General features: G+C 37.9%; 1 protein-coding gene across 3 annotated transcripts; it reads left to right on the forward strand.

The window, feature by feature from the left end:
* Window positions 1-2,157: 2,157 nt before the first annotated feature.
* On the forward strand, window positions 2,158-9,804 carry LOC145778542 (protein phosphatase 1 regulatory subunit 3B-like). 3 transcript variants are annotated; one of them, XM_082590047.1, is made up of 3 exons: window positions 2,158-2,223; window positions 5,789-5,862; window positions 6,527-9,804. In XM_082590047.1, the coding sequence occupies exon 3, from the start codon at window positions 6,551-6,553 to the stop codon at window positions 7,565-7,567; it is 1,017 nt and encodes a 338-aa protein (XP_082446173.1). In that variant the 5' UTR covers window positions 2,158-2,223; window positions 5,789-5,862; window positions 6,527-6,550; the 3' UTR covers window positions 7,568-9,804. The 3 variants fall into 3 exon arrangements, with proteins under 3 accessions (XP_082446173.1, XP_082446174.1, XP_082446172.1); XM_082590048.1 differs by lacking the exon at window positions 2,158-2,223 and having other exon boundaries at window positions 5,726-5,862; window positions 6,527-7,472; window positions 7,769-9,804; XM_082590046.1 differs by lacking the exon at window positions 2,158-2,223 and having other exon boundaries at window positions 5,726-5,862.
* Window positions 9,805-14,448: the final 4,644 nt, after the last annotated feature.

Raw genomic sequence — 14,448 nt, forward strand, 5'->3', positions numbered from 1 at the left:
AAATAAATAATATGACTATATTTTTTGGAAAATATGACTTTATGTGAAAATCGTTTATTTTTACATACGAACAACGTCACTCACGGAACTAAAGAGTAAAACATACGCAACATAACAGTAATACACATCCATTTTTATTTTAAACCACTGTTGTAGTACAGTTTCATGTAGTGTGGAATGTTAGAGTCTTTGAAGTTACGATCTGGACGTAAAAATGACTTTAGTAAGGAAAATGAGCGCTCCACAGACGCTGATGTGGGTTGACACTTCTGCAGTTTTGCATAAAGCGCTGGTGAAATGTGTTGTCTTTGTAGCTCCATAATTTGCTTCACATCGTTTTTGTCCAATCGCTTCTTAATGTAATTTTTGAGCTCAAGCGGATCTTTTCCGAAATCAAGGGCATTTAGATCAGCATGGGCCTCTTCGATGGTGTACGTACAACTTTCCATTTTGAGTATTAAGTTGACCTCAATGTGTGACCTCATAAAATATAGGTCTGTGACTGTAAGTGTTATGTAGGCTAATCCTACAGTTTGCCTTCGTTCAATCAGAAATTGCCTTACTTTTTTAGTGCTTAATTGCTTCACCGCTTTAATTGGTATTTTTTATTTAAAGTATACAACGGTATGACTTTATAACTCAAAAATATGACTATATATATAACTTAAAAAGCTGATATATGACTTAAAAAGCTGATATATGACCTAACCAGGAAAATATGACTTTATATAACTTCATAACTTTTTTAAGATACCTCATAGGGATGCGGTTTTTGCGTTAAATTTGATTTCACGACTTACTGATGCATAGAAAAAAAATATGACTTTAATGGCTTTAAATAGCCCTAGTAATAATTCATGCAAAGACGCCTTTTTTACGCCTAATATCTGTTAGTTGCCAAAACTTAATAGGCCCCCACATTATTTGGCTGTTGCTACGTTGGGAAGGCCAGTAGTATAGATCGCCATGGTTGTTACCCATTGCTTCTTGCACAGGTAGGCTACGCCTTAGCAGCAAAAACTTTACCAGCAAGTCTCAAAGAAATTCTGAAAAATTGCGTGAAAGTCGTTAATTTCATCAAAAGCAGAGCTGTAAACCACCGTACTTTTAAAGCGCTCTGTCAAGTAGGGTCAGATTACGAAGTGCTTTTGTATCATTCTGAGGTACGTTCGTTATCTAGAGAAGTTTTAAAACGACTGCAGCATAGCATCTTTTCACATATAAACTAGGTGGGCAATTGCCCACCTAGTCCCTTTGCTTGCCCTCCTAGCCCTTTCTTTGCCCCCCTAGTTTGAAACTAGGTGGGCAATTTTTAAGACTTAATTTTTGTTTAAGTTAGATCCAAGTTAAAGGATGAACTGCTAAATGGAAAGCTTCAGCGCCTACATTTAGAACTTATGAGCCTACCTTTGACCTTACTTATAATACGGTATCCTTAATGTTCTATTTAAGCAGATTAATTATCAATTTGTGTTGTGAGTAGGCTACCTCAAACTTTGTCTGAGATTCTAAATGTCTGAATTGCAGAAGTTTGTTTCCTGATTTTCATCAAAATAAAATACGAGCTTTTTAGAATCATCTAATTCTGCAAAGATTCAACTCATTATAATATCTTCGCAGTTGTATTTCATATAGATAGGCTATATTATCATAGTTGTTTCTTTTTACTTTAGTACAGAGACCTCTGCAACTAAATGTTGCTAGATTAAATTTTATTAGGCCTACATTATTATTTATAAAATATTGTGGGCGGCGATGAATATATGAATCAATTATGAGTCTCAAAAGTTTAGTCTAGGTATAATATGCTTTTTTATCTACAATTTGTCTGAGAAATCTACATTTTTCAGCTTATGTTTTACGCTCTTTTTCCCATCATTTACGCGCGAAAAGTACCCTTTTTAACATAACTCTCGCGCTAAAAGTGGCCTTTTTTAAAATTTGCCCACCTAGTCCCAATTTGTGAAAAGATGCTATGGACTGCAGCAGCTAAAAAATGAGGTATCAACTCTTTTGAAAGCCAAAGGAAGTCTCCTCTCAAAATTGTTGAGAGTAAAAGTTTTCTATACGGCATGGCCTACTTTAGCCGATATTTTCGGTCATATTAACAATGTAGGCCTAATCGTGGCATTCAAGGACCAGGTGTGACAATAATTGATGCAGCTGAAAAACTGAAAGCGTTTTTAGCCAACTTGCCGGTTTGGAAACGTAGATTGGAAGCAGGTAATTACGCCAAAGTTCCAATGTTAGAAGATCTTATCTTGATGGATGAAACTCAAAGAGAATGTAGTACTCTTTTGATCTCTATGAAAGAAAAATTTTGCGCACACTTGGAAACCCAGCAAATCTCATTTCAACGTTATTTTAATTTAAGAACAACTGCCGAACGGAGTTGAAACATGGATTCGAAATCCTTTTCTTTTGGACTTGAACAATATTAGCGATGACGATCTCAGTAAAGATGACCTAATTGATTTGATATCAAAAGAGTTATTACGCATTGAATTTCATTCAAAAACTGTGGAAGAATTTTGGTGCTCACAACTGCAAACGTACCCATTCTTGACAAAGCAGGCGAATATTGTTTTGTTACCATTCATAACCACTTACCTTTGCGAGGCAGGATTCTCAGATCTTGTTACAATAAAAACTAAACATCGAAATCGCCTGAACGTTAAAGATGACATGCGTGTTGCATTGTCAAAAACTCAACCACAGTTCAGTCGTTTAGTTCAGGAAAGGCAACACCAGCCCTCATTAAATTTGCGTACGTTGAAAAAGTTTCGGCATGGCACTTTGGGTCATCTTGATACTCAAATACTGCTGACATTTCTTGAACAATTCATTCATTTTCTTATTTGAGCAACTGTTTAATCTGATATTTACCACAGGAGTCATATCGGCAATGCAATATGACACAGTACAGTAGTTGAGTAGCATAATTATTACAATACTTAATAGTATGTTAATTGATGTGTGAAGAGAGGGGCGTTCTTCCCGGCTATCAGCACAAGGCTGAGCACTCGCTAGTACAGCGAGCAGCTGCGATTCGCTAACCATAACGGTGTAGCTTCCACGCAAGCCATTCAGACTTTCCAATCAACGATATGTTTCTCGGCAGCCGATTTGTAGCAAGAATTGACAGCGATAGACACGTGTTTCGCCCATGAGGCTGGGCTCATCAGTATCGCACCGTATTCTGCCACAAATTTATTCGACCACCGCTTTACCAGTCAGTTTAACTCTTATCTTTGTGGAAACAAAGAAAGAGCCAACAAAACCAGCAGGCGCCAGGGCAGAGGACATGTGAAGAGAGGGGCGTTCTTCCCGGCTATCAGCACAAGGCTGAGCACTCGCTAGTACAGCGAGCAGCTGCGATTCGCTAACCATAACGGTGTAGCTTCCACGCAAGCCATTCAGACTTTCCAATCAACGATATGTTTCTCGGCAGCCGATTTGTAGCAAGAATTGACAGCGATAGACACGTGTTTCGCCCATGAGGCTGAAACATTGCATCATAATTTTTGAAATCGAGCTCATGCTTCAGACTTGTTGCTAGTGCTGACACAATCTCATTTCACGGAAACCAAATTATGTCTTCATCGAATCAGCAGTTTGCCAAAATTTTGTTCCTAATTTGACGTAATAATATGAAAAGATGTCATATTTTCTAGTTGACTCAAAGCATGAGGTTTGTTTTTTAAGATTGTTCGGATCAATGTAATTTAATGTTTAACCGGCACTACAATATTAGCTGGTGCATGATATTCCAAACATGGTAGCGTGCTTTCCGTAATTTGCGTACGTCTTTGTGTGATAAACTCCATTTACGTAGACATTTTTGCATGCAAACTGACGGTTTAAACAGTAGGCTATTAAAAGTTTTAATCAGTTCGTCTGGTTAAACTTTAATCCGCCATTTTCGTTTTGTATCTTGAGGTGTTTTCTCTACAGAGTATAATAAAATACTTTCTCTGACGTACTTTCAAGTGACTTCATATCCACTACAATGCTATTCTTTCTAACGTTGCATGAAAATCCGTATTAGGTCATCTGAAACTGTTCCTTTGACAAGAAAAAGCAAGACAGAATAGTTTTACATGCTAAGATAAGTTTTGAAGATATGGTTATGGTGTGTCCGATTATTTCTCTGAATAGACAAACCAGTGCAATAAACACTCTATAAAAATGAAACTAACACAAAACCATTGGCAAAAGTAAGGCGTTTGAAATTTTTACCATGCAACATGGGTGTTCGAAATGTTTGTTTTAAATCACAAAGTTTTTGAAGTTTTTGTACTATCATTGGGTTTTTGTAGTAAAGGGTAAGTTTTTGTCAAGTAGTAAAGTTTATGTGGTAAAGTTTGGAGAGTAAAGTTTTTGATAAATTTTCCAAGTTTTCATTGGAACAAAATCCGTTTAAAATCCCACCTTCACAAAATGTACACGTTGAGTGCTCTGACGTTTCGAATTGTCTCGAAATCAATTGATCCAAATCAAATAAATCAGCCATGATATTTTTTAAATATCTCATATTCGGCTAATTAAAATCCTGCTGCCTTGATCAAATCACATGTTTCACTACGGTTATGAAATTTTCAGTACATTAACTAGATCAGGGGTTCCCAACCTGGGGGCCATGGCCCCCTAGTGGGCCATGGGCCTTTTTCAAAGGGGCCCATGGAAAATTTTGAAAAATAACAATTTTTTTTAATTTATCATCTCTAAGTCCATTCCAACACTATATAACAAAAAAGTTAAATTAAAATTTAATAAAAATACTAGTACATGTGCCCAAAGCTTCATGAAATGGTCTTTACCGGTTACTGTATAAACAAGTTTTTTAATTAAAATTACGTTTTTTAATTTTTTCAAAATGTTGAAAAAAGTAGGGGACCATTGATTTTTTAAAATTTTCAAAGGGGGCCACGGTGTAAAAAAGGTTGGGAACCCCTGAACTACAACCCCTGAACCCCTGAACTGTAGATCCGAAAAAAATTTTGATGAAGCAAAATGGATGGCAAGTTTATTTCGCAATACCTTACAATCAAACGCTAGGGGACGCACAAGTGGCTGATTGCGAAATGATAGAAACTTGCCACGAGCGTCTGTTGTGATCACGCGAAGGCAGCGTGATGACGTGGCTTGTGTGCCATGATGTGATGTAAACACTGCCGCGAGCACGCGTGATCATGGCGTGGATTATTTTTTTGCCGGTCTGTTCGTTCTTCACGCTAAACTTGTTGTCGCGTGGTATTTGAGGCATCACACCATCAGCGGTCCCAAGTCTTGCATCATTGAGCTTTTACTGTAGAGCAGTGCGGATGGTGAGATAATTCATCGTTTCTTTTATGGTACATTCAGTAATAAGCTGCGGTGTGCTCTATACATGTCATAGATTCATACGTTTGTTGAAGGTTTGCTGCGTAGTACAACTCGCGGTGTGACGCGTATTGAGTTGCAACAGACAATTCTATAGTTTGCATACTTTTTATGCGATACAGTAGCCTACTTGTTTTGTTTACCGAAATAGACAGTTTTAGAAGTTACAATAAGGTTTTGAAAGCTGGTGTTCAGAATAAAAGTAACTGCCAAATATCAGAGAGTGTTGTCCGTTAACAGATGAATGAGACCCAGGTTTTCGTAAAAACCTCTAAGTTTTGTGCTCAGATCTTACCCGTAGTTAAGTAATTTTAAAACTTGTTTTTACTATCTTTACAGCCTTTTTGCGTATTTTTTTTTTAGAAAACTAAAAGTAAAAAACCGTTGATGATACATCTTTATGCAGTTGAGAGTATCTTTGGTTCACAAGACTATATTTGAGAAATTCTTCGAGAACTGGTTACGAAAGAAACGCAAATTGTAAGTCGAGTCAAATTTTATTTCAAAGATAAGTAGCGATTTACAGAATTTGTTTTAAGTTTTCTTGTGAATTGGTAACAAAAGTTAATACAGTCGACTCCGCTTAATTCGGACACTTTGGTTCGGTTCCGCTCACTTTTGGCCGAATTAAGCGGAGAAACGGCTTTGTCCGAATTAAGCGGAAAATCAATTGTTCGTTTCATGGTATGTGTAAAGGCAGACAACGCGTTAAAAATATCGTTCTGTTGCGTAATAAATGAATTGCAGCTGTATTATACTGCAGTATTTGGCACTGATCGCATAAAACTAACAAGAGTTATACCTTCTGGTTAGTTGTATTGTACAGTATTCGATACCAAGCGCTTCAACAAATATATTATTGTGTAACACACACATATATAGGGTTGAAATAGTACAGTAATTCTTCAAATACTGTGTCCTGTGTGTGTCCGAATTAAGCGGAGAATTGTCCGAATTAACGGGAGTTTTTTTACGTGCAATTTTTACTTTTGTTCCGTTCCCGAGCATTTTGGCCGAATAAAGCGGTTGTCCGGGTTATCCGGTGTCCGAATTAAGCGGATTCGACTGCACATGTATCTTGGCACAATGTCTGCACGATATACAGTTTGTAAGCGTAAAAAAATAATTTTATGTATTTTTTCAGGATTCCGAAAAAGATTGTAGTGATATGCCTGCAGACGTGACGTATATGTACGGTGTCAGTCCACCGTTTGCGTACGGAAATAGCTTGCTGTCGATTCATGATCAAGCACATCCTTACTTTTCTGCTTCTTGTAAAGGCAACGAGTTTACTTCTCAAACATTGAGCAGGGTACCCCGTTGCGCATTGGCAAACCGAAAATCATGTCTTAAAGCTTTCCATCCGGCAAGTGTGGTTTGTAATTTAAAGAACTCCACGAATTCAACACATTACAGACTTAATGAAAAGAACTCATCTGAACGCAACTCAGCAAACATGACCAGAAGGGGTAAACGCGTAACTTTTGCTGACTCTCAAGGTGGTGCTTTGACGTTGATTAAATACTTAACAGAATCCACAAACGAACCTCCAAAAAGCTTAACATCAGGAGATCTTATTCAAGACTTAATGAGAAACTTAAATTTGTTGCCATCTGAAGAGCAAAAAAGGAAACTCAACAAAAAGAAATTACTTTTACAATTTGAGCAACCCGTTGCTGACTATGTCAGTTTTAAAAGAAAAATTGATTCGAACTGCGTTTCATTGGAAAACGTTCTTTTGAAAGACAATTGCTGTATTCACGGAACTGTAAAAGTGAAAAATATTGCATATGATAAGATGGTTGTGATTCGGATAACGTTTGATGATTGGAAAACGGAAACTGATGTACAGTGTGAATTTGTTAAAAACGCATATGAAACTGGCCAGTTTGATACTTTTCAGTTTGATATTAATGTTGATGAAACATTTTTTGAATCCTACACTTCTCACATTCAGTTTTGCGTGCGTTACGCTTCTGGAAGCGAACAGTATTGGGACAATAATAATGGAAAGAATTATATTATTGCGTCTTCCCAACCTCTGAACAGCAACAGACCAGTATCGCAGCCTTTATCAGTCCCTAAAAGAAGTAAGTTCTATTCTTATCCTTCTACTTATGGTGAACTTCCAAGCCCACAACATAACTCTTGGCTGCAAATGGAAGGTGCTGGGCCATTTTACTAATTTCTGTTTTTTTTTGTTTTTTTTTTGGTATTGGTGTACGCTTTGCTTTCTTTGATGAAATCCTTACTTGTGTAATGCATCACTGACTAAATAGATTTTTCTTTTAATTTTACATCAAACAATTGCTTTTTGACGTTGATTTAATTCCAAAACTGGAATTGCTTTACAGCAGTATTTAATTGTAAACCCACTGATATTTAGATTCTAAGATTGAAAAGTCTAAAAATGTTACTATGCTCACACCTCCTGAAAGAATCCATTCGTGTTCAGCCATTTGATCAGGAAAGACGGAAGTTACAATCACCGTGTTACAAACAGGAAATTTTTTTCTTACTCAATCGGCTTCTCACTGTGTTCTTAGTCAAGCCACAGTTTGTCGATTGTGAGTCAAGACGTCAGCGTCATACGACGAAAAGCGACGCACAACGTAGTATGCCACTTGAATCCATGTGAAATCTTTGTTTTTTTGCCGAAATACGAACATTGAGTCGACAGTGAACAAAATATGATATTTTTTTAGAGATTAGTTCTGTGTATTGCTGCAGTATTGTTATTCATTGCCAAACGTACATTTGTAGCGTGCGATGCAGTAAATATACTGCTCTTTCTTGGAAATGGCTGACATGCGTAATTGTGACGATAACTGAAGTATATGTTATGGTTATAGTACGCTTGTGCTAGGCAGCTTTTGGAGACTATGTTCTATCGATAAAGCTGCGTTTCAACAAATAGTTGCCATTCTTTGTGCAAATCACTTACGATCTTTCAAGGCTACCTGGAAATACTACAGGTTTGTCACATTTTGCAGACTTGTACAGTGTTTATCGACTATTGTAACAGCCTGACTGAAGTTTCCTGAAAATCACACTTTCTCATCTTTCAGTTTCGCTGCTGATAATGCAAACAGCTTTTGTCGCCTGGGAACGCAGTAAAGATGCAAAATGTGATTTTCAAAAAATTTAGTGAGACTGTTAGTAACAGTCCGTAAAATCTGTTAAATTTTGCAAAATGTGATAAACCAACCCGCATCCAGGTGACCATAAATTTTGTTACTTTTTTAAATGCTTTAGCGTGTAATGTATTTTTATATGCGTTTGTTTCCTGGAGCATGCGACATTTCTCTCTCTAACTCGAGATACTTCTGTTACACTTGTACTGCTTTGTTTGCTTCATTTGAACCTGTCGTCAATGCATAGACAACAAAACTAGGCTGCTATCTCTGAAATTTATTGTATCTTTAACTTTGAAGTTTTCCAAAGTATCGTTACCACCAAACTTCCACGACGCTCCATCCTGCAAAAGTTTCCGCTTACCAGCACATCTACGTCTAGCGACGTTGAACGGATGTAAATAAGCAACTTTTATTGGCTGAGGTCTCCATTTTCAAATTTGAACCGATTCAACGCTTGCAGATTTGTATAAAAGAAAGACTGATGTTTTGCGTGTATAGTTTATCACTGTGGCTTAAATCAAAATATTAACTTCATCTGCAATGTTAAAAAGAACCTTAAAAACTGTCGGGAATCATCTCTTCAGCATTTGCTGACCTTTGTTGGTTCCAGAAAGAAATAGGTGTCAGTTTTTGAAATCTTGCGTTAATTCCTGCTGCACTCAGTGCATGGGGATTAAATTGATTACCATTGTTCTCTCCGCTTCTAATTGACACTTTTTTGTGCGTCAAAATGTCTTGTCTTAGCGACAGAAACCACTTTGCTCGTTTGCTCAGTCATGACGCTAATCCTGGTCTTGATAGCTTTCGAATGTATGCGTTGATCTTGGCTGTGTGTGACCAGTGCGGTTTGTTTTCGTGTCGCAAATGTATGCGTTGAATTTGGTATTTTACAATGTGGAATTGGAGTGCTTTCATTTTGTTGTTGCTCAACAAAACTTGAGTGTCGAAAGACATAGTATTTATTACATATAAAAGACATAATATCAATGTGATTGATAGTTTTGTACCTACTGGTGTTGTTTTTTTGCGTATTGCGCATTAAGTTTGCTTTATACTTTTTTCTTCGTGCTTGACTAACACGTTAGTTTGCGTCGTTTTATCGCAATCCAACCAATGTCAACAAATGGTATGCAAATCATACACCCAACGTTGAATCATTTACACTTCGTTTGACGTTGCAAAGACAATGAAAAAACGTTAAAATTGTGCGTTTTTTTGCTGTATTCGTGTAAATTGCTTATGCGAAAATCCTGCCATGCATTACAAGAACAACATTGCTTGGTGATATGGTTAGCCTACTTCAGTTGTGACTGCAAGGTTGAAAACTATCAAAAGTATGTCTTCAAAAGTTTTTTTAGAAAGGAAAGAATAGAAAAGTTTGCTTAGTCATGTAAAGTACTGCAAGTTTAAGGAATGTTTTTAACTTCTAGTTTCGAACGATGAAACTAGGAAGAAGTTAGCCCAACTTAAACCATCCTGTTAAAATTAAGAATACCATGTCAACCTGTTCCGTCAGTTGAGGCGCATATAATTGGGGGTGGATAACAATTAAACTATAAATAAGACAAAATTATAGCAAATTTACATTTTTCTTATTGAGATTATCGATTTATTACATATAGCAGCCCAAGATCGGTAAACTTAGTAGAAAAATGTTGCCTCGTCCAGTAGTCTGAAATACACTGCCAGCCAGTGTGTGTCTCCCTGATGTCACCAGAAAAGCGTAAAAAGCCATTGCGAAAATAAAATTGCGCCAACAAACAGTGGATCCTACAACAATTAGTGTGCTCACAGTCTACAAAAATCATTTCAAATGCATTTTAGAACTCTTTTCACATTTAATGTAACAAAAGTGAATGTAAATCAATCAAAGCTACTTCTTTTAAAAACCATTTAGAATATCAAACTGAATTTTTTACGCAATAGAAACGCTAAAAAGAGTGTGTTTGTATTGTTCAGAAAGCTTTAACGAGACCTAAAAATATGCTTAAAAGGTGGTTTGCATTTGAGCCTGCGTAGACAAAAGCAACATTACGTCAAAACGGGTCAATAATCCCTATTTTTGTATAATTCTTGTCCTAAAGCCATTTAATGCTTGAGGCAGTTGTTGAGAAAAGCTTGAAACACATTTTGAAAACACGTTTCTTATTGACATTCCCTTTAACGGTCTGTCGTTGAACTTGAACTAATAAAATCGCTTTCCTATGTACACACACGAATTCCAAGTTTGGACCTGGTGGCTAGACATTCGTTTCGGCTTTTTCCACATATAAATGACGTTATCTTGCCGCTGAAACAAGGAAAATTTGTGCAGAGCAAATCTGCTGAGCAAGGAAGTGCTTTGCTGCTCGTTGAAAGATTGCAGTTCAAACAAAACATAAAATACTGAACGATTAACGACTATTGGACCTTGTTGACGTCTGTAGGGTTTAATAAATCTGTTTTTCCTTGCAAACATATAAGTCCGTCTGAACATTTAAGCTTATTTCAGTTTAAAGTAAAAGTGGTTAGTAAATTTTTTAGCCAATTGTTGTTTGAAATAAAAATACGTAACCCAATAAGGCAATAACCAATTGAGACTGAAATCGTGTTAAACGATTTCCGTTCATGTACTTTTAATGAACCATAAAGGCGGTGGTCGAGTACCCTTGTGGCATGAATTAGTGGTACGATACTGACGAGCCCAGCCTCATGGGCGAAACACGGTGTCTATCGTTGTCAATTCTTGCTACAATCGGCTGACGAGAAACATATAGTTGATTGGATGATCTAAATACCTAGCGTGAAAGCTACATCGTTATGGTTGGCGAATTGCATTGCTCGATGTACTAATGAGTATTCTGTCTTGTGCTGGGATGGACGACAAGTGGCTCATCGTGCTCCATCATGTGAGGAACATTTGCACCCAAGCAGATTCCAAACAAAACTTGTCAACCAAGAGCCTCCACCCGGACGGCACAGCTGCAAGGGGCAATGGACAAGTTCAGATGCCTCACCATTCTGCAGCTCAACATAGGACTGGCTGCTCTCTAGTAGCCTTCCAGGGTAATCCGGGAACATTGTAATTTTTATTTTGTGAATATGTCACCTTACAATAGCAGTGGGCTATACTGGGGTGATTTTTCAAAAACAACAGAACTAAAGTTTAAAAGGTGCCTATGGACATACCTAGGAATGTTTAAAAAAATTTTTTGATTTCGTGCAAATTCCGGATAGAGCCCGGACTTTTTGTGAAAAATACAAGATGGCCGACGTACAAATTGACAAATCTGCAATAAGTTTGCTTCCTGTCAAGCTTTTGGGCTGGTTTTGGTGTCAAAAGAAGCAGAAAGTTGAGCCTGTTTGTTTAAAAGAGCAATAAACACTTAGTGTGTATGAAAACTACAAAACAAATGAAAAAAAGTGCCTTTTGAAGCTTTTTTCAGCTTGTTTTCTGTCAAATTTTTCACATTTTACCTCATTTCAGATTTTTCTAGATTGGTTTATGCCAGATGTTGGAGAAACGAGAGCTGAGACTGAAGTCATACCTTCGAGTAGGCAAGTCAATTGTCGCCTCAGTTGTAGTCCTGGCTCTAGTGAAGCTTGTGGCTAGGGGTGGTGATGGCAAGACTACTTCCATGGCAGACGAGTTTAACCTGGTGTTGAAGGAGAGTGGTACTCAAAAATCCTTCTCGCTCTAAAGACCAAGATTCGGTCACATTGCTTGTGCGTTGGTTGATTGTGTTCTCCATTTCAAGAAGATGCTATCCAGAAATAGCAAGAATAACCTCCTTGTCAGAGCCTGTTCCCTTTACCTGGAAAATGAGTTCATTGTGGCATCACTAAAAGCATTGTCTCACTTCTGTCACAAGGTGACAATGCCTTACCTCAACATGGTAGAGCGTTGCCCACACTCCGACCTCGTCCAGATCCTTCCTAAACTACACAAAGATCTTGAGAGGGCTAATCTTGAAACCCTGTTTGATTTCCACGTTCCCTGGGAGCATGTGAATGCTGAATCACACAGCCCCACAACAGACCTCGACCACTAAGTTGCTGCTATGGCCAAGCAGGGTGCACTTGGCCTCAAGATACAATGTGGAAGAGAGCACTGGGAAGACGAGACAGGGAATAGTGAGAGGAGAACAAGGATCCATACACTAACTGACTGAAAAAATGAGGGTAAACCTCCTCACAGAGAACTTGCTCTCAGAAAGATACTTAGCCCAATTCGGAAACCTTGCAGGACTGTTCGCAGCACATTCAAATAGATACTTCAAAGCGAAACGAATAAGAGATGATCTAATGTTTACTAAAGATGCACTAATTGACAGTGAGCTAGCATCCCGCAAAGTGATGAAAAATTTAGATGAAATGGAGATTGCAAGGACAGAAACAGAAAAAGAATTGATGAAAACTAACCTGAAGGAACGCATTAAAAAGACCAGGAGGGAGGGAGATTTCCTCAACCACATGGGGTGAATCAATGTAAGGGACATGGGGGCCCAATTACAAAAGTGGAAAAGCTCCAAGTTCTGCCAAAAGCATCATCATCCACACAGAAAAAATTCTCCGCATGGAAATCCAGTACCAACGGATGATTCATCCATGCGACAGCCAGGCAAATCCCAGTCTCTACAAAGTAAACAGCTTGAATGTAGGTACCATGCTGCTGAACCTAGCTGTGATTCTTGGAACTGAGGATGAGGATGTTGGGTCCATTTTCTCAACAGAAGATGAGGTATATGCCATCTTAAACTGCTGCAGCTTTCTCTGGTGTTTTTTTTTTTTTTGTTTGTCGTATCCAGGCTTACACCTGGTGGTTGAAGATTTAGATTAAGTGGACGGGAAGGCAAGGAAGCCAATCTTCGTGTCCACCTTCAGGCATGCCTTTAAGTGTCCTGCCAAAGACACGGCCGCATGCTCTTGAGCGATGTCGAACCGGCGCCCTTTCGATTGCCGATCCAGGGCTCTCACCACTCGGCTATGCAGCCGACAGCTTTCTCTGGTGAAACAAATCAACCAGTGAAAATGTGTATTGCAGCAGCAATTCCTGAACTCCTTAAAGAATACCCTCCCTACTCCTACGAATCTGGCTGTGGTGTAGGACGGAGAAAACAATCAACGTCAGTGGTTTTTGGCAAGGGTCTGCCATTTAAACAATGATGGCACTGTAGAATGTGACCACTACCAGCGGGTTGACGGTAAGAACAATAGCCTACCATGTGGAGGAGACCAAAAAGAGATGACATTCAGGAATGTCATTCCTGTTCAAATCGTCCCTGTCAAGGTTGAGATTGAATGGGTGTTCCAAGGTGTGACAACCATTCATGTGTCATTTCTAAAGTGTATAAATGTTTCTCAAATATCTAGTGAATTTCATGACATTTTTATGCAAATTTCATATACCAGTAACAAGTTCTGTATAACATTACATACTGTTGAAATTGTCATTATTATTCTTGGATGCAACCAGTAATCTCAAGTTGCACCAACAAAAATGAAGAAATTATGCAAAATAATGACCGAAATATAATAGTTTCAATGTTTTAAAGAACTTTCAAGCATGCTGGGTGTTTTGTTGCTCTTTTAAAGTAACAGGCTCAATTTGCTGCTTCTTTTGACATCAAAATCAGCTCAAAAGCTTGACTGGAAGAAAATTTATTGCAGATTAGTCAATTTGTATGTCGGCCATCTTGTATTTTTCACATAAAGTCCGGGCTCCATCCGGAATTTGAACAAAATCAAAAAAAAAGTTTTGCACGATACTAGGTATGTCCATAGGCACCTTTTAAACTCTAGTTTTGTTGTGTTACTCGAAAAAAGTCAAAATCACCCCAGTATAGCCCACTGCTACTTACAACGAGATTGTGAATATACCTACAAAACTTAAATTGAAAAGAACTTGCAGGTTTAGAAAATATTTTTCCGAGCATTTAAAGACAAGAAA

The sequence above is a fragment of the Aplidium turbinatum genome, chromosome 10 (assembly GCF_918807975.1).
Source record: "Aplidium turbinatum chromosome 10, kaAplTurb1.1, whole genome shotgun sequence".
Lineage (NCBI taxonomy): Eukaryota > Metazoa > Chordata > Ascidiacea > Aplousobranchia > Polyclinidae > Aplidium > Aplidium turbinatum.